This window comes from Astatotilapia calliptera, unplaced genomic scaffold (assembly GCF_900246225.1).
Source record: "Astatotilapia calliptera unplaced genomic scaffold, fAstCal1.2 U_scaffold_57, whole genome shotgun sequence".
In the NCBI taxonomy this organism is placed as follows: Eukaryota; Metazoa; Chordata; class Actinopteri; order Cichliformes; family Cichlidae; genus Astatotilapia; species Astatotilapia calliptera.
The window spans coordinates 29,296-52,296 of record NW_020535797.1 but is presented as its reverse complement, the minus strand read 5'-3'; the positions used below and the strand labels follow the sequence as shown (position 1 = coordinate 52,296).

The window sequence follows — 23,001 nt, the reverse complement described above, 5'->3', positions numbered from 1 at the left end:
TGCTCTCCAACGATGGCGTACGGGGGATCTGGACCTGAAAATGCTCTCAGCTCGGTGGTCTCGCACAGATGAGCTCTTTTGACAGTCTGATGTTTATTTATGAATGCAGAATTTCTTGAGCAGTCACCATGGAAACTTGATGCAGCTTCATGTTGTTAAATTAAAAGTAAACACTGTGTATTTTGCACTACACTCCACTAAACTTATCATATAAGTAAATAAAGTGTGGGTTAGGTCCCTCCTGTGGAAAGAGCCACACAAACCGATGGATCAGAAAAGACAAAGTCAGCTACAGCATGCCTTTTCATATTATGTGCCTGCTTATCTCCATTTCTTTACAGTAGATGGGAACTTTTGCAGTAAAGCAATGGCTTACAAACAGTGGACTGTGGACTAATGCAGACATCTGAAGCCTGACAGCAGCTGGTATATACACAGCTTTGGACAAACTGGCCCTTTAAACAGCCCAGAGGAAGAAGAGACCTCTGCGTTATCAGTGCAGCCTAAAGCACAATAATAATAATACTATTAATATGATTTTTAGAGCAATAATGCCCCAAATAATGAAGTCATTAATTACACATCCGTCATGCTTCACAGGAGGTCAGGAGTGACCGATGAACGTGATGCTACATTAGAGTCTGTCCTATGAGTTCAGCAGGAGGAGGTGAACCCACAGCTGGGACCAGTTCTCTAGTGGGTCCAGTATCATACTTGTGTTCATCCTGGTCTGAACCTGGTCAGAAGAACTGACTTCACTTTTGAAAATTCAATACTTATAAAAGGTAACCCCAAACAGTCTACAACGGCTGTTTTCTGTCCACCGAAGCAAATTTGATTGACGAGGTTTTTGTACCTTCACTTCTCCAAAAAGCAAATAAAGAGATTAAACAAAGATTTACTGAACGACCGTCAGAATTCCCAGAGCTAACGTAGATCGCTTTATGCTCTTGAGTCAGGAGGGATAAGAAAAGTGACTGCAAACATTGTGGAACGATTCATAGCGTCTGATTGCTTGTGTGAATGTATTAAACAGGAAACCAGGAGCTGCAGAAACCCAGTAATGCTGAAGACGCATGCGTGTGCGTTTATTACAGGTTTTTCTGAATGCTTAAACCCTAACTGTGATTCTTACAGCACAATTCCTAAAACTATTGATACTTATAGCAAAACCACTCACTGAGTGTGCAAAACTAAAAGCACAAACACTGCTTTGCACTCAATTTCCAAATGATCAACGCACTCCTAGCAAAACTATACACATTTATGGCCATTATTTACACTATTTTGTCAACTGTCTGGCACACTGCCACATGTGAAAGCTTTTTTAGATAATTAGTTCACTTTGCAATCAGCCTAAGCACTATGATACAGGTAAGCTCTGTGTGTGGAGTACAATGGAGGGAGCAGGAAGAGTGAGAGGAGGCCGAGGAAGAGGACGTGGAGGTGAAGAAGTAGGATGAAGAGGACGACAAGGACAAGGAGGAGCAAGAGGAGGACGAGGAGGGGGGAGAGGACGGGTAAGAAGAGTAAGAAATAGAATTGCTGATGACATCAGAGCTACAATAGTGGACCATGTCATCAACCGTGGAGTGACCCTGAGGGAAGCTGGCCAACGTTTTTTTTGGTTTTTCTCAAACTTAAGTAACTGAAACCTTTCATTGAACTACAGCAGAAACAGATTGGAAATGCCAAGTTATTCTAACACTAGTGGACTTGTTAAACAAAACATTTGTTTCACTTCTTTCTCAACATGCAGCACCATTAAGAACAGTGGACCAGCATAGTTGGTCTGCATGAGCACACTTACTGCAACAGTTGTACATGCTGAAACTGGTTGCTGGCAGCTGATGTGAAGAAATGTCTGGACACATCAAAAGTTTTCTTTTTCATTTTTTTCCTCCCTTGGATAACATACACATGGCAAAGAAAAACATGTAACTAGGGTGACGTGAAGTGTGTATCATCAGGTTTAACTAAAATATAATGAGGCTGTCCATCTGTGAAGTAATTGTTCCTTCAAAAACCACTGTGACAACAGATTTTATTTCATTCATTTGATGGTTTTCTATTCTGTATACTGGAACTTTTTAATAGCCCCCCTGTCCACACATCCTTGACATGAGACTTTCTGCAGAGTTGCACATGATGAATGCACACAAAACTTAAAGTGTTGCTGTCATATTTTTTTGGATGTGGTTTGTTGTCATAATCAAGAACGTGTCTTATTTTTTTATTTGTTTTGTTGCTGATCGGCCATTGGACTGCTGAGCCTGCAGTGAACAGCCAGTCACTGACTCTTGATGCTAGAGCAAGGACAACTGAGCTCTCTCTCTCTCTCTCTCTCTCTCTCTCTCTCTCTCTCTCTCTCTCTCTCTCTCTCTTTTAAATAAATAATACGTTCGAGCTGTTTATGTTTTTGACTTGTTATGGACTATGACTGGCAATGGGAGGGCTGGCGGACTCATATTATGGAGGTGGAGGGTAGACACATTTTGTGTGCAAGAGACCACATACTACAGTGGTGATTGACACAGACTTCAATGGACATTTAGGTGAAGGGAACAGAGGTTATGAGGTGTTGGGTAGGTGTGGTGTTTAGGAGAGAAATCTAGAAAGACAGATGTGGGGCAGATTTTCCAAGTGGAAATGGCCGTGGTGCACACATACTTCAAGAACAGGGAGGAACTTGTAGAAATATATGAAAGTGGAGGAAGCTGCACACAGGGCAACTAAATATTATGCAGAAGGTGAAATCAAAAAGACAGGAGACAAGGAGGTGTCAGGGAGAATGCAGCTATGCAGCATCAAATGGTAGTTTGAAGGATGAGTTTGGACATCAAGAAGAGGAAGTGAGTGAAGGCAGAGACATGCAGGAGTATAAACAGGCTCTGGGTAGTAGGGAAGACTTACCAGATGGCTGGGATAGTACAGCTTTATTGAGATAAACTGCCAAGAAGGGGTTTGACGTCTTCTCTGCACAGAAGAAAGGGAAAAAGAAGTGATTTTGAAAGTATTTGAAGGAAGAGATTTACAAAGAAAAAGAAGTGTAGTTAGTGAAATGAAGAAAATAGACCAAGAAACTGGGAGGCTAGGCATGTAGCAGAAAGAGGTGACAAAGGAAAAGGCTCAGTGCCACGTATGTGAAGCTGGACCCCAAGGAAATGAGGGAATGAGACTTGCTAGGCAGAGAGTGAGTTTGAATGGATGTTCAAACCCCAAAAAAAGATATATTCACATAACATAGATTGAAAGAAGCTGCAGGTGGCACAGCAGCTTTAATGTCTTCCAGACAGGAAGTTTTGGAAAGAAATATCATCATTTCCCAGATTTTACTATCTTAGTGTTCTGTAACAAAATCACTGTTGTGCGCATGGTGTTAGAGATGATGATGATTACAAACAAACTTAATGTGCTAGTCGTGCTTTTCTTGAGGGATTTGTCCTTCGACCAGTTTTCATGTCATTGGAATCATTTGTATTCACTGATTCTGGCACTTATTTCATCAAACCAAACTCCAAGTAAATACTTTCGGCTTTTTGGTTTTGTCAAACGAACTAATGTAAAGAATGCCTGGCTGTGCACTACACCACGCAGTGGGAATTTGTCTTCTCCAGTTAAATTCAGGATTAACTTGCTTTATAACACAGACCTCAAAAGTAACCGTTATAACCCCAAACACAAGAAAATGTGATCTACAGCACAGTGAGAACTGGCAACGCTTATCTGGAGGGGTCAGAGTGAATGAACTGGACACCTGTGAAGCAGGATTTGATTTCCACTGATTTCCTTTCCGATCCGATACCAAGTAAAATTCAGGGTGGTATCGACGATACTGATCTGATACGATACTCTGTACAAAAACTTATTTTTTTACTCTATCTTTTATTTTATCTCAAATTATAGCGTCGTAATGATCACAGGACATCAGATTACTTGTTCTTATCACTTAATGATGCAGAATTATCATATAGAAATGAAAAACCTGAAGTTGTGGCTATTTGTTGCCTGCCTGCAGCATTAAAGGACTCCGTGAGAGACGTCTGTCTCGCCCTGGCAGCACCTCTCCCTCTCCTCCTCTTCAGTTCGCCTCAACATACGCTCGTCATATTCTGTGATATGATTCACTCTGAGGTGTTTGACCAGGTCAGCGGTGTTACCACAACACCTCACATTCTTGCCACATGTATGGCAAACCACGTCTCAGCTGTTCGTGGAGGTAAAATACGTCTGCACATGACTCTGTTTACGCTCAGCCATTGTTGTGAGTGTGCACGCCAAGGGGCCGGACACAATGACGGGTATCGGAGGAATCGATATTTCAGTATCGATCCGCACATCACTAGTTGAGATACGTTTTAAACTGGTCCAAAAAACAAATGCATATTTTCCCGAACCACTGTTCCTTGACTAAGGTGGATAACGTGATGAGGTCAAGGAAGGGTGTGACGGAGATTTGATTGAAAAACTTTGTCGTCCGTTAAAGTTTCACGTTGGCTTTTTCATCTTGAAAGCCCTCTCTGCTCGTGTCCAACCCGTGTGAACAATCACAGATGTGAGAAATGTAAACAAACCGTCCGCAGAACGCTGATCAGGTTATTTTAAGCGCAAGAAAACAAAAACGTTGCGCTCACCGTCGGCGTCACGGACGAGGCCTGGGGGTCCGGGCCCGTCCACAAAGGTCATTGTAACACAAATCATACGATTGCTAATGAAAATGCTATAAAGCTACATCGCAGATAAGTCTCTGGAGTAACAATCAAGGCCATGTTAGTTATTTGATGAATAGTATCTGTGCCACTCATGGCGCATGACTGAGGAGGACGTTGACCTCTGCAAGTCAGGAAAGTCTGCTGCTCATTGTATAAATATGAGATTTTTTTCAAAAACCAGCCATCATCTCGGGAGGCTGACTCCAAAGTACCATCTCACTTCAAACTTGCAAAACAAGTCGAGTCGATGCGAGCGCACTGCTTGTTTCTAGTTAGTCTTTAAGGATGACAGCATTAGTCTGCTCCTTTGTATGAAATAAAGTGAGTCGAGTCCATGTGGTCTGGCACCCACCCACATTTCTCTGCTAGTGATCCATGAGGACTCCACCTTGTTGCCAGTTCTCTTGTGTGGAAGCTTCAGGAAATGACAGCTTCACTCTGACGTGTGTGAGCTGTGTGAGGTCTGTGGTTAGAAGTTTACAGTGTTTGCTCTTTGTGTCGTCTGTAATATGCTCTATGGCTTTAAAAAAATGGCCACATGTTTCTGTAGCTGAATTTGTCCATCTCTGACCTTCTGAGACTGTATTTTCAAACAGGGACGTTCTGACTTTTCTTCACCTTGTACTTCATTCTGCAAATGTTTTATACTCTATTAGAGTTATTACATTATTCTGTTATGCTATAAAATCAACCCCCATATAAGATCGTACTTAAGAAATACATTTAAAAAACCTTCCTGTGCAAATAACCCAAGTTATCTAGAAGAAATAAAAACTGCACCGCAAACCAAACTCAGGTGTTCGACCTGTTGAGCTCGGGAAACTAACTGGTGTTTCATTTTAGTGAGTGCTTTGTTAGATTCCTTCATTTGAACCAAATGAAGTTGATTAAAGTTGATGCATTGATGTGTTTGAAGTGTTTTGTTAGTTGCGATGGATCTCCTGCTGTCTTTTTTCCTCATTATTAAAAGAGGATTTCTTTGAATTTCAAACATCCATTTCCTGTTTATCTGGTCCCGGGTCACAGGTGCAGCAGTCTAAGCAGAGAATCCCAGACCTCCCTAAACAACCACTTCCTCCAGCATATCCAGGACAATACTGAGGCATTCCCAGGCCTGCTGAGAGATATAACCTCTCTAGTGTGTCCTGGGTCTGCCCTGGAGACTCCTCCTCATGGGACAGGCCCCAAACACCTCACCCAGGATATTTTTAATGAAAACATCACAAATAAGTCGTCAGGTCTGATGGTCACATTTGTGAGATTCAACCACCATAAAGCAGAGATCACACAGGACACACTGTGTAACCCTCAGCTCAGGTGTGTTCAGGACATTTGCTTGGAAGAAGCCGTCTGTGGATAAATCCTGCTCTCCACCTCAGCTGTCAGGTTTATCCAGAGAACGGCCGTCCTGACTTCCAGCAGCCCCACAGTCCTCGTTTCTAATAAACTGGCATCACTGAAATGAACTGTCTGCCTCGCTGTTCAATAATCTGCTCTTTGCCAATTTCCCAGCAGAACCTTCCACTCATATCAGCATTTTTCTGTGATTCTCACATGAACTAAACAGAAAAAGCTGAAGCCAACCTCAGAGTTCCCCGTAGTGAGGAAGAGTTTCCTCTGAGCCACAGCTGAGTTTGATGCGTCCACAAAGGAAGACTGACGGGAGGACAGACTCTGGGAGAAAGGTAGATATTAAAAGATATGAATACAAAGTACGCTGCAACAAACAGGACAGCAGATTATGAAGAGCGGTTAGACCTTCATGTGTCAGTCATTGAAATGTGATCAAAGTTACCTGTTTGACATCCTGATAGAAGAAAATCAGCTTCTTGGATCCGTTTGCAGCAAAGAATTCATGGATCAGACTGAACTGGAAGAATCAGACATTAATGACTCAAAGGTTCAACTCTGAGGAAGGATCACGTCTCTGAACTTACTCTGTCATCAGAGACGATGGCGTCTTCCACCGCCGCCTCCTCCAGGCTGCCGGCGTCGGCCAGCCTGCTCATCAGGTATTTATGTCGGGCATCCAGAGCTGCCCGCCGTTCCTCCTTCACGGCTCTCGCCTGTTTGGCTACTTCTCTCCTCGCCTCATTGGACAGCAGCATCGTCCTTTTACCAGACACCTGGAGAAACATCAGCTCAGTCTACAGACGCAGAGACCAGTGAGAGCTTGGCCCAAACATCTGCAGGTTTCTGAGGACCACGTTTGACCCTGACTGGAGGCATCGATTCTGAGTGTGACTGCCTGAGCTACTGTCCCCCCTCCACTGAGACGTTCTCCTGTGATGTGTCATGGGGGGAAGTGTTCCTCACGGTTGGACTCGTGAGAAGTTCAGTCAGTTTATTCAAACTTTAAAAAGACGCATTTTCAGTCTCTGGATTTCAGCAGAAACAAATGTGAACACAGCACTTTTTGATTGAGTATAAAAGGATGAAAGAGTCAGTGATTAGTAACATTGTTGCTGACTGATGCTGTTGTAGAGCTGTCTTTGGATCCTCACCTTCCTGGAAGCCTTCCCTGGATTGCTCATATATCATTAACTTGTTTGTGTTCAGTAGAATCAGGTGTTGTGGATGCAGGTCGTAGCTGTGTGAGGCCTGTACAGTCAGCGCTGTGTGAGCGCTGTGTAACGTTAGCTTAGACTTCTTTCTGTTGTTATCATCCTTCAGGTTAATGTTGTTTTCATTATGCATCACAGGAAGTGTGGGTGGCTGTTAGCCTCACAGCTCATGGAGAGTTGCTGCTGCTCTGCCTCCTTTTTGATGTTTCTGCTCTTTGTGGCTTTGTGTTACTTTGTGTCGTGTCTGAAACAAAGTGAGTCCATGTTACTAACTGTAGTCGGCTCTCTGTCTCGTGCACAGCTGACTGTTGTCTGAATGAAAGTGTTTTTGTACTTTGTGTAATCTGTTGGGTCTTTGAGGCCTTTTTAAACAGCATATGAGCCATATGTATGTGTGTATATGAAAGGTTGTTTGTAAGACATCAAATTGTTGCTTATTCTAGAGCTGCTGCTGTGCCTGATTGGTCTACTCGCTCGAAACTGAAGGTTGACTTGATTCTTTTGGTTTTTTACATTTTGTCAATAAACCAACTTCTTTATGATTTGAACGGCGTCTCTGACGTGTCACAGGCCTGTCAGCTTTCTTGGTGATTGGTATAGATTTGAGCTTCATGCTCTGGCTGTTGTTGGGTTTTCCTCTTTCATATTAAAGCTTTTGTCCTACATTTGGCTCTAAAGTCTAATTCTAATCCCAGCACTGTGTCTGGGTGTGTGATGCTTGTTTTCCTGCTCTTTCTCATGAAACAGTCACAACATTCTCAGTCCAACTTTCACTCTTTGCTGCGTTTGCTGCAGCTGCAGTGAACATGGTGCCGTTTGCCTTTAAGAAAGTTGTGCACAAAGGCTTTTTCTCTAGCAGACAGCTGTGTGGCTAAAAGTCAGATCATTTTTTACCACCTCAGTCACACTGGACTGAAACAAGAGTGAAACTAGGAAGAATCAGAGTTTGTCCAGTGACTGCACTGATTTTCTTCATATTCACAAACTGATTCTAAGTAGTTGCATCAGCTAATCACCCGGACACTGAGCGTCCAACACGCTCCCTGAAGGGAAACGATTACATCCTCCAAACAATCACAATCTGTCTCTGAACGACTGGAATTATTTTCTGATTTGTCAATAACTGGAATTTATCAATGCAGACACGTTGCCAACATGATGAAGTCAGTCTGAGTCGCATCTCTTTGGCTAACTTAACTCAAGTGGTTGCCGACTATTCTGGTTCTATTCCCATATAACAGCAGGGCTGCTGAGCACCTCTGTCACTCTGCACTTATGTTCCCAGTTCTCTTTTGTGGAGGAATTTTCCAGGAATTCCTGGGACCAGCTTTCCATGAGAGACCCAATCAGGAGCGACTGTCCTGGACACTCCCAGCATCACAGGGACTCACAAACCCGTCTACCACAGTGAGAAGACTGATGGTCACAGGCCCACATGTAGCTTTAGATCACACGTGTGCACTTCCTGTGGTCACTGCTGTAACTCTAGACTCACCGAGGGGCCAGTGGTTGGTGAGGCAGCAGCAGCTGAAGTCATGTGACTAATGGCTCTCAGCTTCTGTCCTCCTATTCGCCGGTGTCCTTCACCTGTCACACCTGGTCAAGAAAGAGTGAGAATGTTCAGAGCTTTAATGGAAAAGAATATTATTACATATAAAAGGCCTCTAACAAGTATTGTAGTGTTAATCAGGATGAAGTCCATCATGAACACTTCAGAGTGCTTCAGACAGTCGGTGTTTCATCCACAGAGCCTCCAGTCTGCATATCAAAGCATCCTGAGGAACGACAGTGAACCCGAGTTCCCCTCATTACATTCATGTGTGTGACTGTGAGGAAAAGGTGATTGTATGAACGTGTGTGAGCGAGTGAATGAGGCTTGTATCAGAGTGGAGATAATGTCAGCGGCACAACCTGGACGCTGCAGGTGTCACATGTGAATCTGTGCATCAGTGTCTGCACCTTTGTGGAGGTGAAGCTCAGGAGGTTTGGATTTGTTCAAAGCTCTGTCTGCTCCATCTTTCTTTCCCTCAGGCCTCTCCAGATCAGGAAGGAGGTCCTGTTCTCCTTCTCCCTCCTGGATTTCTGGATCCAGGGAAGGATCAAAGTCTCTCAGCCCAGCATCAGAGCTTCTGGCTGGGGGAGGACTGGAAGTTTCAGCTGGAGGCTGAGAGCCTGGATCTGCCATCTGAGTCACAATTCAAATATTCTCAGTAATCTCAAAAAGCAACAGAAAGGTGCCATTTTCATGAGCAGTGGGTTATCCAGCAGTTTGATTCATGTCAGCAGCATTTAGTTTGTAACTGCTGACTCACCTCTGGCTGTGTCCTGCTCTCAGGGTCACAGTGGACACTGTACCTTTGACCGAAGCTGCAAAGACAGTTGTTAAGTCTAATTGTTGAATGTTGCCATTGTGTTTCTTAAATTTGTACAGTCTTAGTTCAAGCAGTAGGATCAAAGCCATTCCTTTGATCCTGACCACCTCTCCAACCACTCTGTGCTGGGGGAGGTTTTATTGTAGATACATCCTATCTGAAAGATCTGTTTCTTTTGATGTAAGCTTCCTGGGTTTACGACCCTTTGGTCAGCAGGAGGTCTCTCTCACACACACACACACACACACACACACACACACACACACACACACACACACACACACACACACATACACTCTTACAGAAGTTCACACATATACATAAATGCTTTGTCTTAGAACCAAGGGGGCGTGGCTTTGTTCTGACGTGTTTTGTGTGAACTGTCTCTCAATAAAAGGTAGCAGGAGGAGGTCAGTAGTGATGTGCGATACCACTGATTTCCTTTCCGATCCGATACCAAGTAAAATTCAGGGTGGTATCGGCGATACTGATCCGATACCGATACTCTGTACAAAAACTTAATGTTTCATTGCATTTCATAATACAATATATAATTGTATTATGTAATTGTAATAATAACATAACAATATTGGAGGAATACAACCACATATTGTCATCGGTTTGCTTATTTTTCTTACAGTACTTTACTGTATGTACTGTGTCATCCACTGTACAACACTGTACTTCAATATAAGTAATCAGCCACTTTGGCTGCAAAAGGAGCATTAGCACCCCGTACACTTGATATGGTAATGTGATATACTGTAGAACAGTGCTATGAAACCATCTGAGTAGAGCAGAAGGTATGGAGGTGAAGACATACCTGTTTTCTAGTCGGAATGTTCGTATTACAGATGCCACTGTGAAGCGGCTTAGATGTGGGTGGACTCTCTGCCCAGCTTCCCTCATAGTCAGGCCATGGTTGATGACATCAGGGACGTGCAGAGGGGGGGGGGGGCTAGAGGGGCTTGAGCACCCGCCCTTTCCTGATGGGTGCCCAAAAACTGAGGCAAGTTTTAAAAAATTATTTATTTTTTTTATATGTGTGTGTGCGTGCGGAGTCCTGTCTGTGCCCCTCAACAATAATATTTAACTATTAATCACAGTTTTGCTAAATAAAAGGATCTGGCTTGCATCAGTCACATGATCACATTTAACCAATGATCGCCCGTGACGGCAGAACGCGCTGGTTACGAGCCGGGAACGAGCTCACAAAGAGCACGCACATTTTTAGCGGTCCGGAGCTGTAGGAGAAACACAAGTTAACTCAGAGACACAGACTGATGCGACAAACCCAGTAAGTAGGTGTACAGCGTACACTGTAGTGTGTAGCACACAGGAGTATTAGCTTATTACGTACACGTTGGTAAGATGTCTTGTTGCAGCTGACGAACTGAAACAAACGAGCGTGCTGTGTGTGCAACAGCGTGACAAACATTACCTGTCCTTTTATTAACTGCACATGTAGTGCTGGTCATAGCTGCTGGCTACCTGTGTAAGGCTGTCATGGGTCTGTAGCTCTGTCACCGTTTTAGGGAACATATTTAGTTTTAAAGTATTTAGAAACATATTTAGTTTTAAAGTATGTTTCCGGGCTTTTCCTGCCTTTCTGGAGGGATTATATTTCACTAAAAACGATCTAATATGCATGTCCACATAATTATGCATTATTATAATTATAATATATTAAAAAAAACACACGCTGTATTTTAAAGAACATACATTAAGAAGCAGATTATATCAGATTTATATTTTAAATAAGACAAAATTTGGATTTTACAGCAGTAAAATTATTGTATCTCTACAGTTTAAACATGTAATAAGCTTTGCCCTGCACAGAGTGGATAGTGAAACAAATGGAATCATCATAAATACATTATTTCATATTTATTACTTCCCCCTCCTCATTGCTTTATTATTGTAGCTCTAGTAATAAATAATAATGTAAGGATTCTGGATCAGCACCATGATGCCCATAGTATATACAGTATTCTGAAGAAGGTCTAAAATGTCACTGTGTGTGCGTGCATGTGTGTGTTTTATGTATATGGATTTTTTTTAATTATTACTCATGATATAACATTGTGCAGACATGGCTGGTAAGGACATGAGGAGGAAACAGTAGGAGCTGTGTGAGGCTACTAAAGGCAGGGCTATAACATTTTTCTGTCATCATTTTATTATAGATTAAGTGCAAGAGTTGTTAGGTGTGGATAATTAGATTATAGTTTATAGCAAGTTGTGCCTTGTTCTCAGATAGACAGCAAGTGGAGAGTGATATATGAAATGATGGGATGGAAGGAAGAAGAGAAGCAAAGAGTGATTCACAGGCAGAGCCTAAATTATTTCTCACAGTTTTTTGTGTCCTTATGGTTCCAAGCGCTGTCACCAATCTTTGCATTTTGTTATTATCTCATGACACTTGTTTAATCAGCTACCATCTCTCCTGTGGACTTTTTAATGTCTACAGTCTCAGATAAACACAGCCCTGCCCTTCCCATATTAGATTGTTGATGAATGTGTGTTGTTGTTATTCAGCCTGGTTCAATGTGCCCCTTTTTAACTTTGAGCACCCGCCCCTTTAAACCTCTCTGCACGGCCCTGCTTAAGAGGAAGTAGTTCCTTCCAAATTAGACGATCCGAATGGTATAGTTTCTTTCCATTGCGTTCATTTTAATGGAAAAACTACAAATTTACACCGGAGTACTAAAATATCGATATTTTAATGTGAGAATCGATTCTAGAACATAAATGACTGGTATCGGAAGAATCGATATTTCAGTATCGATCCGCACACCACTAGAGGTCAGATCTGGGGGTCATTTTCGTGGTGGACACAGACGAGGCCTCCCTTGCGCAAATAATCGATCGACTGTCTTGTTTTCTTCATGATGAATAAGTCTCTAGAATTAGCGGGGTTTGTGGAAACACAGACCCAACATTTATTTGGTCCTTCGGAGCCGGAACCTAACACATTGCATCCACCGAGGAGAGGGAGAGGACGCCACCGCAACGTCTGGGATGATTGACGTAAAGCCCTGGTGTTTCACTTTGCTTTGTCACCAGGCCGGGAAGTTTGCGCCTGACCTCCCCTCGGGATGGATGACGATTGACGGGATCCAGAGACTCTTCCCATGAACGTAAACAAACAGTGAGTACAGAAGGCCGAGAGCGGCTATGTGACCCTGCGTTGACCGCAGGTATGGGAGCGCGCTAGCCGCGTGAGAGAGACGCAGGCTTCTCCGCCGTGTGGGGCGTAGAGATAACCTAGGTTCGGTGACTCCGCCGTGAAGAGAGTCCGGAATCTCCGCCATTTGGGGCGTTAGAGAGTTTTCAACAGAGAGCGCTAGCTGTGCGTGCAGACGCAAGCGATAGGCCTATGTTGTGTGTGTGTGCGGGCCAGACGTGGTCTGCGTGAGTGTGGCTGATTGTTGTCTTGTAATGGGAATAAAATGTGTAAGTCTGCCTTAGAAGGGGATGTGAAATTTATGGAGAAATGTTCACCGGGCAGCACGCAGTATGTAGGTTGTTGGTGTGAGAAATATGGATTTGAAGGGACATTAGTGGAAGTTCAGTGTAAAATGCTTGAAGAAAGAATAGCTGTAAGTGTAGCAGGTAAAACAGGGAAAGCGAAGCAGAGGAAGGAGTTGCAGTTAGCAGTTGCTAAGTGGTGGCTGGAGCAGGCTCAAAAGAGAAGAGAAGCACAGAATGTTAAAAGAGCAATATTGCAAGCAGTAGTCGTGAAACCTGAGGATGAAACCACAGCTCAATCCACTGCAACTACTTTAGAACAACACCGTAGAAAAGCTTTAGGAAGAGCAACAATGTTAGCAGAAAGAAGAGCCAGAGAAGAGTGTGAGAGAGCCGAGGCAGAGGTGGAGGAGAGACTAAAGGCTGAGTATGGAGAGGCATTAGGAGCAGCATTGAGTCCAAGACAGACTAGGCAGGGTAGGAAACAGAAAGTAAAGTTAGTGAACACAAACGTTACAACCACATATCCATCCCTGACACAACACAAAAAAAACATATGGTGTTTCTGTCCCAGAGTGTGAAGATGAAGAAAGTTTTTCTCCTGATCCAGTCCGTGAGTGTGTCTGACGTCACGGTGTGTGTGAAAAGGTATCCAGCTGGGGCAGATGTGATTCTGCAGATCACCTGCCCAGTGGACAAAAAGGAATAAAATAGTTGTGTGGATGAATGATAGCATGAAGAGTGTTTGGTGTTTCTCAGTCTGAAACAGCTGTAGTGCTACTTTCTGTTTTGGAGAAAAGTACAGTTAGAGAAAAAAACAAAAAACAGAGAGAGATGTGTGTTGTTTTAAGCAGTGATGAGAATAATGAAAGTGTGATGAGAGACGAACACAAAAACATACAGAAAATGCATTAACTATACTAACCCTACATGCATATACACATACAATGACACTCATGAAGACCAGACAGCATCTTAAGAATTAGATTCTGTTTGTCATCTTGTCCAAGTCACTAGTAAGATGAAAGTGATACATAGACTAGTGGACTGAATATTATAGGAGGACAGATGGTTGCATCATAGAGGAGAAAACAGAATGCTGATGAGGGTCTGAAATGAGTGAGCTGAGTGAGCTGATTGTGAGTTTCTGGTGTGTGAAGAAGTTTTACCATGGCACACATTTAGTTACATGAGAAGAAACTTATTATGTGCTAAGACAACAGGGTTAAGCTGTATGTTGTGTGTGATTGGATGAATGTTTGAGATTAAACTGGCTGTTGATTTGTCTTTTGTTACTAAGTTGAACCTGCCAGTTGGGTTGGTACGATTTATCCCCCTGGCATGAAGAACACGTGTCATGACTTAAACAAGGCCTTTCTTTCCTTTGCTTTCCTTTATTTTCTTTATTTTCTTTTGTTACTTTCATGGTGCACTGAAAGTTTTGTTTGATGATCCATGTTTGAGCAGATCTGCACGATTAGAACCGAAGCGTCGTCGAGAAAACTGTTGCAAAGTGAGCTTCTCCAAAATTAAAATGGGCTCAGGAGAAAGCCACTTATTTGGGACAATTAGGAAACAAGTTCCTGTCCAAAAGGATTCAACGAGGAAATCCAGTCTAAATTGTTTTTCTTTTTGAAATGACGTCGTTTTGCTGAGCGTGGAAACGAAATGCGACGATAATTTCCACAATCAGCAAAAGAAGGAATCACTGAGTGAATGAGTAAGAATTTTAAAATAAATGGGGAACTGACTGACTGACAAAAGCTGACAAGACTGACTGACTCAACACCATTGTGTGAAGTCAACCCCCACCTGACAAAGGTGTGGATGTATCTCTCTGTAAGGAAACTGTAGTTACAGGCTATATGTTGATGATGAAATTACACTGTGTTGTTGAGAGAATGTGAATGTTACAGGGGAGAAATTAATGCAGTGTGAGACATACTGTGATGAGACCATTGTTACTTTTTCCACAGCGAGTGTTAAATTTATGACTTTTCACAGCTCCTCTGGAATCTGGTTGGCCGACACCTGACAACCAGGACGAACCATGTGTTTGGCTAATGTTTGTTTTTCTTTAAGAGTGCTTGTAAAGGATTCAGCACAGACAGACAAGTGACAATTGAACAGATGTGCAGTGGTTACAGAATAGTAACATGGAGCTCATTATCTGACCACACTGTTGGGCTCATGGTGAGTGACAAACTTAAGGGACGTCACTGATTACAATGTGGAATGACGTTGAGATGTTCAATGATTTGGAACAAATTATGGGGAAAAGTAGGAGTTTAATGAGTTTAGAATAAACCTGCAATGATCCTTGTCTCTGTGACGCTGAATACTTTATTACACTTACGAGCTGCAGTTGGTTGCAAATGTGAAGTTGTTTTAACTTTAAGACTTTGTCTTCTGTGATACAGGAGCTGGGAGCTAAACAAGCTGAACATTTAAGTGCTGACTAATGTTTTTACACAGGGTTACAGCTTGGAGTGAAGCTGCTCCAAGGGACAAACCCTGGAGATTGTTTTAGGGAGACGGTGCAACACTCTTGTACATGTCTCATTGGGGAGTTGACACGTGGCAACAGCCGTGTGGCGAGAGGAGTGTCATTTTTTTCAATTTGTAGATGTCGTGAGGTGCCATGACGAGAGGAAATGACTGAGAGGATCGTCCACAAGATGGAAGCTGAGGCCTGGAGAGAGTCTTCAGGAGGATGGGAGATCACCTTCAGCACAGAGAGCTGTGCTACTGGGCTTCCAAAGGATTGTCACGAGGAGACTTTGCACAGCAAATCTTAAATAAGATGAAAGAGTTTCGACGTTGACGCTAAGGAAGACAACTAAGGTGTACGACGTGGTCTGCCTTAAATCTTCAGCAGCATTGGAACATGAGGGAGCGTGCCAAGCTCCAAAAAGTGACAGCGCAGAGGAGGTCCAGCGATGGACTTGTGGTTCTGTGAACAGCACAAATGCCAGGTGACTGTAAAATAACTAACAGCACTTTTTCCACAAGTGAAGCCAGTAACTTACTATCCTAAAAGATTAGCTCTAGTTGCTCGTGCTTTACCTCCATGCGTGAGATCAGTATGTGCAGCAGCTTAAGTTGTACAATGTTTCAGGAAATAGTTTATTTCACCTTTTGACATTGTTAGTTCCACACGAGGTAGATGTTTACTACTGCAGACTAAACTTACATTTCTGTCACCTACAAGACACTTGCCTTTAATATTACTGTTACTCTCACAACCACACATATTACCATAAAGTGGTGCACAATTCTGAATCTGTTAAACCCTTTTTGCCAACGGAGGAAGAAGGCACTTCTCATGAGTGTAGAGAGCACGTGGAGAAAAAGTGTAAGCTGAGGGATGACTTAATAGCTGTGCCACTCGTTGAGGGAAAGGTTTGGTTTGTTGATGATTTGAGTTTTACAACAGCAGAGGGACAGACTAGAACAGGTTTTACTGTAGCAGACAGTGAGAGAGTTATATGGACGCTTCATCTCTTTGCTCTTGAATGCTTTGCTTCTTATATTGATTTTTATTGATTTTTATGCTGATTTTTTCCCTTTTTTCCGTGTGAGCTTACCTGCGATAACTTCTGGACACTTGTAGATCATTAGGACTAGAGTGTTCTTAACAGAAACAGCAACATTTTATGGTTACCTTATCCTCAGCGCTCCGTGTGTCTGTGGCCTAGACACAGCTGAAGCCTGATTACAGCGTCTGGGCACCGAGCAGCCTCAATAGCCTGGAAAGGTGCTAACCGCTAGGCTAACTAGCAACAAGATGCCTTCCCTCTCCACAGATGACTACCACAGCCTCCTGCAGAAGATTGCAGTACTGGAGACAAAAATTCATCGGTTAGAAGTAAACGTGGAGGTAAATGGACTGTGTGGAAATGAAACAACCTTGCCTTTGATTCAAAACAATGGCGATGAGCAAGCTAGTACACAGCTAAGGAGCACAGATAACATGACCAAGAAAGTAGACTCTGTGCATTATTATAAATCCTCAAGTGATAATCCCCCTTTAGACTGTCTTGGTGCAAAACCAAGACATAAATCATGTCTCCTGGAAGGGGGAGGACGTACCACAGGCAGGGCACAGCGAGCTGAAATCTCTGAAACCGACTGGCCTTCACTTCCTACGAAACAGAGAAGCTCTTCTACCCCTGTATACGGGAGGAAACAGGACTGGACAACCGTGAATAGGAAGGTTAACAACAAACCTCCAAAACAACTGAATGTGAAACTGCAGAACAGATTTGCTCCACTATCAAAGGACCCTGGATCTATATCGGACAACCATCCATCTAAAAGCAGCGAAATAAGGTCTGAAAATCTGTTGAAAAGTGAAAGGCCACAGGGAAAGCTAAAGGCTAGGCCTGAAACTCTGATTGTGGGTGACTCTGCCGTAAAGGATGTACAAAGGATGTGCGGTAAGAACACTAAAGTCCTCTGCTTTCCTAACGATATGGTCAACAACCTGAAGGAGAGAATTCTTCAAATTGCAGATGAATATCTAACTGTGACAAACATTGTTCTGCATACAGGGTCAAACGATGTGTCCAAACAACAGTCGGAGGTTCTGAAACGGGACTTTACTGGATTATTAAATACTGTAAACTCTCTGAATGCAGCTGTATTCATCAGTGGACCTGTACCGCCGGTCAGAGGAGGAGACGAGAGATTCAGCAGGTTGTTTACACTGAATAAATGGCTTATATCAGCATGTGCTGACCACTCAGTGCACTTTATCCACAACTTTAATATTTTTTGGGAACGCAGGCATCTGTTCAAAGCAAATGGATTTAATTTTAACAAGTCAGGGGTGAAACTGTTCACCTCCAACTTGTTTTATTCCATACGTCATCCATCCGTGCTTGGTGCCAAGGCTGAGATAAACGAGGAGTTATCTCATAAAGAGGAACAAACAGTACTCCAAGAACAGACAAAGCCCAGCAGAAACCTTGAGGAGGAGCTCCATTTGCCCCCACCCGGGAAGAGCCTCAGAAAGGAGAGACATCCATGGCATCTGAGGAAGAGCCTCAGAAAGGAGAGACATCTAAGGCAAGAAGAGGGGTCCCTATTTGCCTCCAACTCTCTCAACAACACCAACGACCAGGACAAGGGACCACGACCTTCCCCAGTCCCCCAAACCCCTGACAGGCCATCACCCTCCTCCCCCTCCCTTTCTCCCTCCTCCCCACACCTGAAATTCACTGAGGAGATGATGGAGCGGGTCAATGCTGGGCTCAGATCTACCCCCCGTCCCAATCCCTTTTTGTCCCCCATAAACCCCCCACCAGAGCGGCCAAAGGTTCGCCATCGAGCCCCACCCTCAACAGAGCAATCGAAGTCACATTGCCCAGCCTCGCCCCCCTTAGTTCCTCTTCATGCCCTGTCTCCGCAGTCTGATGTGTGATGTGTGAAGGGTCCGGGCTGTGAGGATTATGGCAGTGATGACTTTTCCCAGGAGAAGCTGGGACCCTGTTTACTAGAAGGTTTTAAAATTTCTGTACTTTTGGGTGACAGGAGACATGTGGCCTGGTCAAAACACAGAGAGCTGCACTCTAAAAGATCTTTAAACATAGTAAACATACCTTGTGTGCCACAGACTGCTCCCAAACACGAGGGGACAAGTAATACCTCTAAAACACTTAAGTTGGCTTTATTAAACATTAGATCTCTAGCTGGGAAAACATTTTTAATTAATGATTTAATCACTGAGCACAGCCTTGATTTTATGTTTTTAACTGAAACTTGGTTGGACCAAAGTAACAGTGGAGCTGTTCTCATCGAGACGACCCCTCCTAACTACAGTTTTATCAGTGAGGTCAGGGCGAGCAGGAGAGGAGGAGGGGTTGCTGTCTTATTTAATGAATCATTTCAATGTAAGCAGCTATCTCCTGGAAGTTTTCAGTCTTTTGAATATGTGGCTTTACAGCTGAAGGCCCCATCCAAAGTTGTGTTTCTTAATGTTTACAGGCCTCCCAAATACTGCACAGACTTTTTTAATGACCTCAGTGAACTGCTGTCTGTGATCTGTGTTGATTTTGACTGTGTAATTATTGCTGGGGATTTTAACATCCATGTGGACAACCCTCAGGACAAAGGGACTAAAGACCTGAGTAACACTCTGGGCAACTTTGGGCTGACTCAGCATGTAACAGAGGCCACACATAATAGAGGACACACTCTTGACCTACTGATCTCCAAAGGCCTGAGCATTTCAAAGGTTACTGTGTCTGATGTGGGCCTGTCTGATCATTACTGTGTTTTCTTTGAAAGTAAAATCTCAGCCCACACAAATATATCAACAACAGTGATCACAAAACGGTGTATAACTGAACACAGTAGTGCAATTTTTAACCAGGTCTTCCCATTAACACCTGACCTGCCCAGAGGGTCAGTCAATGAGCTCGTCAATAGCTTCAATGCTAACATGTTAAATGTAATGGACACGATTGCTCCCATTAAGGTGAAGGTTATCTCTGGAAGGAAAAAGTCTCCATGGAGAAACTCCACACTGGTGAAAAATGAAAAAAGAGAGTGTAGGAAAGCTGAGCGCAGATGGAGAAAAACAAACCTCCAGGTTCATTATGACATTTATAAAGAGAAACTTCACAATTATAATTTACAACTGAGGAGTGCAAGGAGGTCCTACTTCTCTGACATCATCACTAAAAACAGCCATAATGCTCGGGTCTTATTTTCTACAGTTGACAGGCTAACAAACCCTCCTGTGTCAGTGGCAGCTGAACTTCATTCGACCATGGCCTGCAATGACTTTGCCAAATTCTTCACAGAAAAAATCCAAAAAATTAGACAAGCAATTGGTACATCAACAGCAGATCCAGGATATGTACTGTGTCCACCAAAAAACTGTTTAAATACCATGAAACAGTTTAAACCTATTAACAGCAAAGACCTGGAGGACATCTTAGGTCAACTGAACTCCTCCTCCTGCTGTTTAGATGTCCTGCCAACAAGTTTTTTCAAAAAGGTCTCAAAGACTTTAGAGTCAGACCTGTTACAGATCGTCAACTTTTCTTTATTATCAGGTGTGTTTCCAGAATCACTAAAAACTGCTGTAATTAAACCTTTACTGAAAAAGGACAATCTTGACAAGACACAAATGAATAACTACAGGCCGATCTCAAATCTCCCATTTTTAAGTAAGATCATTGAAAAAGCAGTTTCTCAACAGCTCAATTACTTCTTAAAACAGAATAATTGCTACGATGCCTTCCAGTCAGGTTTTAGACAGAACCACAGCACTGAAACCGCTCTGACCAAAGTGTTTAATGACATATGTCTGAACACAGACAGTGGAAAAATGTCAGTCTTAGTTTTACTGGATCTCAGTGCAGCATTTGATACAGTTGACCACAACATATTACTCAAACGACTGGAGAACTGGACAGGTCTTTCAGGAACTGTACTAAACTGGTTCAAAACATACTTAGAAAACAGGAAATACTTTGTATCAATAGGTAACTTCACATCTGAGCAGACAAGTATCACATGTGGAGTTCCCCAAGGTTCCATCTTGGGACCCCTTCTGTTTGACATTTACATGCTCCCACTGGCACAGATTATAAACAACAACAAAATAAACTATCACAGCTATGCAGATGACACACAAATATATATCACAATGTCACCAGGAGACCAAGGCCCTGTGCAGGCTCTTGGTAAATGCATTGAGGAAATCAATGACTGGTTGTCCCACAATTTTCTCCAGCTAAACAAAAACAAAACTGAGGTAATAGTCTTTGGCGCCAAAGAAAAACGATTACAGGTCACCAGAGAACTTCAATCTATACATCTAAAAACCACAAACCAGGCGAGAAATTTGGGTGTAGTGATGGATGCAGACCTAAACTTAGAAAAACACATTAAGACAATAACAAAGTCAGCTTACTATCACCTCAAGAATATTTCTAGGATAAAAGATCTGATGTCTCAACAGGACCTGGAAAAACTAGTCCATGCATTCATCTTTAGTAGGCTTGATTACTGTAACAGCATCTTTACAGGTCTACCGAAAAAATCAGTCAGACAACTACAGCTCATTCAGAACTCTGCTGCTCGAGTCCTCACTAAGACCAAAAAAGTGGACCACATCAGTCCAGCTCTGAGGTCTTTAGACTGGCTGCCTGTCCGTCAGAGGATAGACTTTAAAGTTCTGATGCTGGTCTATAAAGCTCTGAATGGTTTAGGACCAAAATACATCAATGACCATCTGACCCAGTATGAACCTTCCAGATCCCTCAGGTCATCTGGATCCGGTCTTTTATCAGTTCCCAGAGTCAGAACCAGACACGGAGAAGCTGCATTCAGCTTTTATGCTCCTTATATCTGGAACAAACTCCCAGAAAGCCTCAGATCAGCTGAAACACTCAGTTTATTTAAATCCAGGTTGAAGACTCACCTGTTCTCAGCTGCATTTGAATAAAGCACCAAATCCACACTTTAAGCTTAAATTTCAAAACTTACATTTAACTACTGATTTTATCTACTGTTCTGATTTTATCTGTTTTGATTTTATATACTGTTTTGTTTGTTTGTTTGTTTGTTAATTAGTTAGTTTATTTGCTTGTTTTAATCAATTTTAAATCATGCTTTTTATTTGTTTTTGTTTCTAATGTCTCTGTAAAGCACTTTGAATCACCTTGTTGTTGAATTGTGCTATACAAATAAACTTGCCTTGCCTTGCCTTGCCTTTCCCCAGCCCCCTCGAGTGAAAATACCAGGTAATAAAATACTGTCTGGTGTCTTTGTACATATCTGTGTGTGACACAAGGAAACTTTTGACAAGTTGTCTGTATTCTTAAATACTTAAAAAAAAATTATCTTTTTCTGTCAGACCTGACGAGAGCTGTTAACGAACTCCGTGAGGAGGTCAGAGCCATCCGCAATACCGGCTGCAATGAATCGGTAGATGCTGGGGTACTGCCTCTGGATTTGCCCTTGCACAACATTGAGGAGCTAAACAATGCAGAGCCAGCTCTTCAATCACAAGAGGCAAATAAGGCAATGGTAAGTATGTAAAGGTTATGTACACTTTGTAACTATAAAGTGTAATAGCTGTCAGATGTGATTTAAATACATAACAACGGCCTGTTGATTAAACACACAAGCACTTGCATACACATTTAAGACATGAGACACGCTAATTCCATCTCTTAAAATGTGTCTATAGGTGAGACGCTTTGCCTTGATTGGAGAGACCACACTGGAGGTGCGAGTCAGCCGTGTAATGGCTTATGCCATTACAAACGAGCTGGCCTCGGTACTAAACTGGGCAGGGAAAAAAAAACCAAGGACCAGACAAAGCAAAAAAGGGCATTTAAAGATACAGCGCTCTGCAAATGCATATTTGGTAAGTTTTACCATTTTTATGCTATATTACTTTGTCTTTCTTAATAACAAGACTTTCATGTCTGGTTAATCTGGAGATGGAGTCTTTGGTCTTTGGCTTGTTTAGTCCTCAGGTTGTAGTTTGTACAGCCCGAGGACCCCATGTTTATTTTGTTTTAAAGGATACACGGCACACCATGCTAAGACTTATCACTTTTTCCGCTCATAGCTCTTTGGGAATCAAATGCGGCAGTTTGCAGATTTACACCTGGTGACTTTCATGTTTATCAGCCTAGGAGTTTACATACTTTCTCCCCGCTGAAGACAGTTAACAAGAGCTTATTCATGTGCTCCAATTCACTTATTTTGTGTGTGTGTATTTTTGTCCTAGATGGCCTGACGCAGCAGTTAGGGGCAAACTCTGTCCGAGTTTGTCTTTGCACAAGCAGTGCAGAAATGGCTCCGATACGCCCCAGATCGTTTGGGTGGTGCAGGACGCACATCATGCAAAAAATT

General features: G+C 42.7%; 1 protein-coding gene and 1 long non-coding RNA gene across 3 annotated transcripts; one reads left to right on the top strand and one right to left on the bottom strand.

The window, feature by feature from the left end:
• Positions 1-172: 172 nt before the first annotated feature.
• LOC113018300 (uncharacterized) lies at positions 173-9,637 on the bottom strand. Of its 2 annotated transcripts, XM_026161358.1 has the most exons (7): positions 9,236-9,637; positions 8,772-8,872; positions 6,650-6,838; positions 6,508-6,582; positions 6,297-6,386; positions 2,914-2,976; positions 173-241 (listed from the first exon to the last, which is right to left on the bottom strand). In XM_026161358.1, exons 1-7 carry the CDS (start codon positions 9,459-9,461, stop codon positions 188-190), a joined length of 798 nt encoding a protein of 265 aa, XP_026017143.1. In that variant the 5' UTR covers positions 9,462-9,637; the 3' UTR covers positions 173-187. The 2 variants fall into 2 exon arrangements, with proteins under 2 accessions (XP_026017143.1, XP_026017142.1); XM_026161357.1 differs by lacking the exon at positions 173-241 and having other exon boundaries at positions 2,381-2,976.
• Positions 9,638-21,857: 12,220 nt separating this feature from the next.
• Positions 21,858-22,366, top strand: LOC113018303 (uncharacterized). The gene is made up of 3 exons (XR_003271756.1): positions 21,858-21,878; positions 21,992-22,164; positions 22,328-22,366. It is a non-coding gene; the product is annotated as an uncharacterized LOC113018303 (long non-coding RNA).
• Positions 22,367-23,001: the final 635 nt, after the last annotated feature.

Bases quoted from the DNA above. Each gene is read 5' to 3' on its own strand.
- LOC113018300 (XM_026161357.1), bottom strand. From the start codon at position 9,461: ATGGCAGATCCAGGCTCTCAGCCTCCAGCTGAAACTTCCAGTCCTCCC. The intron at 6,839-8,771 runs GTGAGTCTAGAG...ATGTTTCTCCAG, and splicing joins CACCAACCACTGGCCCCTCG to GTGTCTGGTAAAAGGACGAT. The intron at 2,977-6,296 runs GTTGGCTTCAGC...TCTTCTGTGCAG, and splicing joins TCACTACGGGGAACTCTGAG to AGAAGACGTCAAACCCCTTC.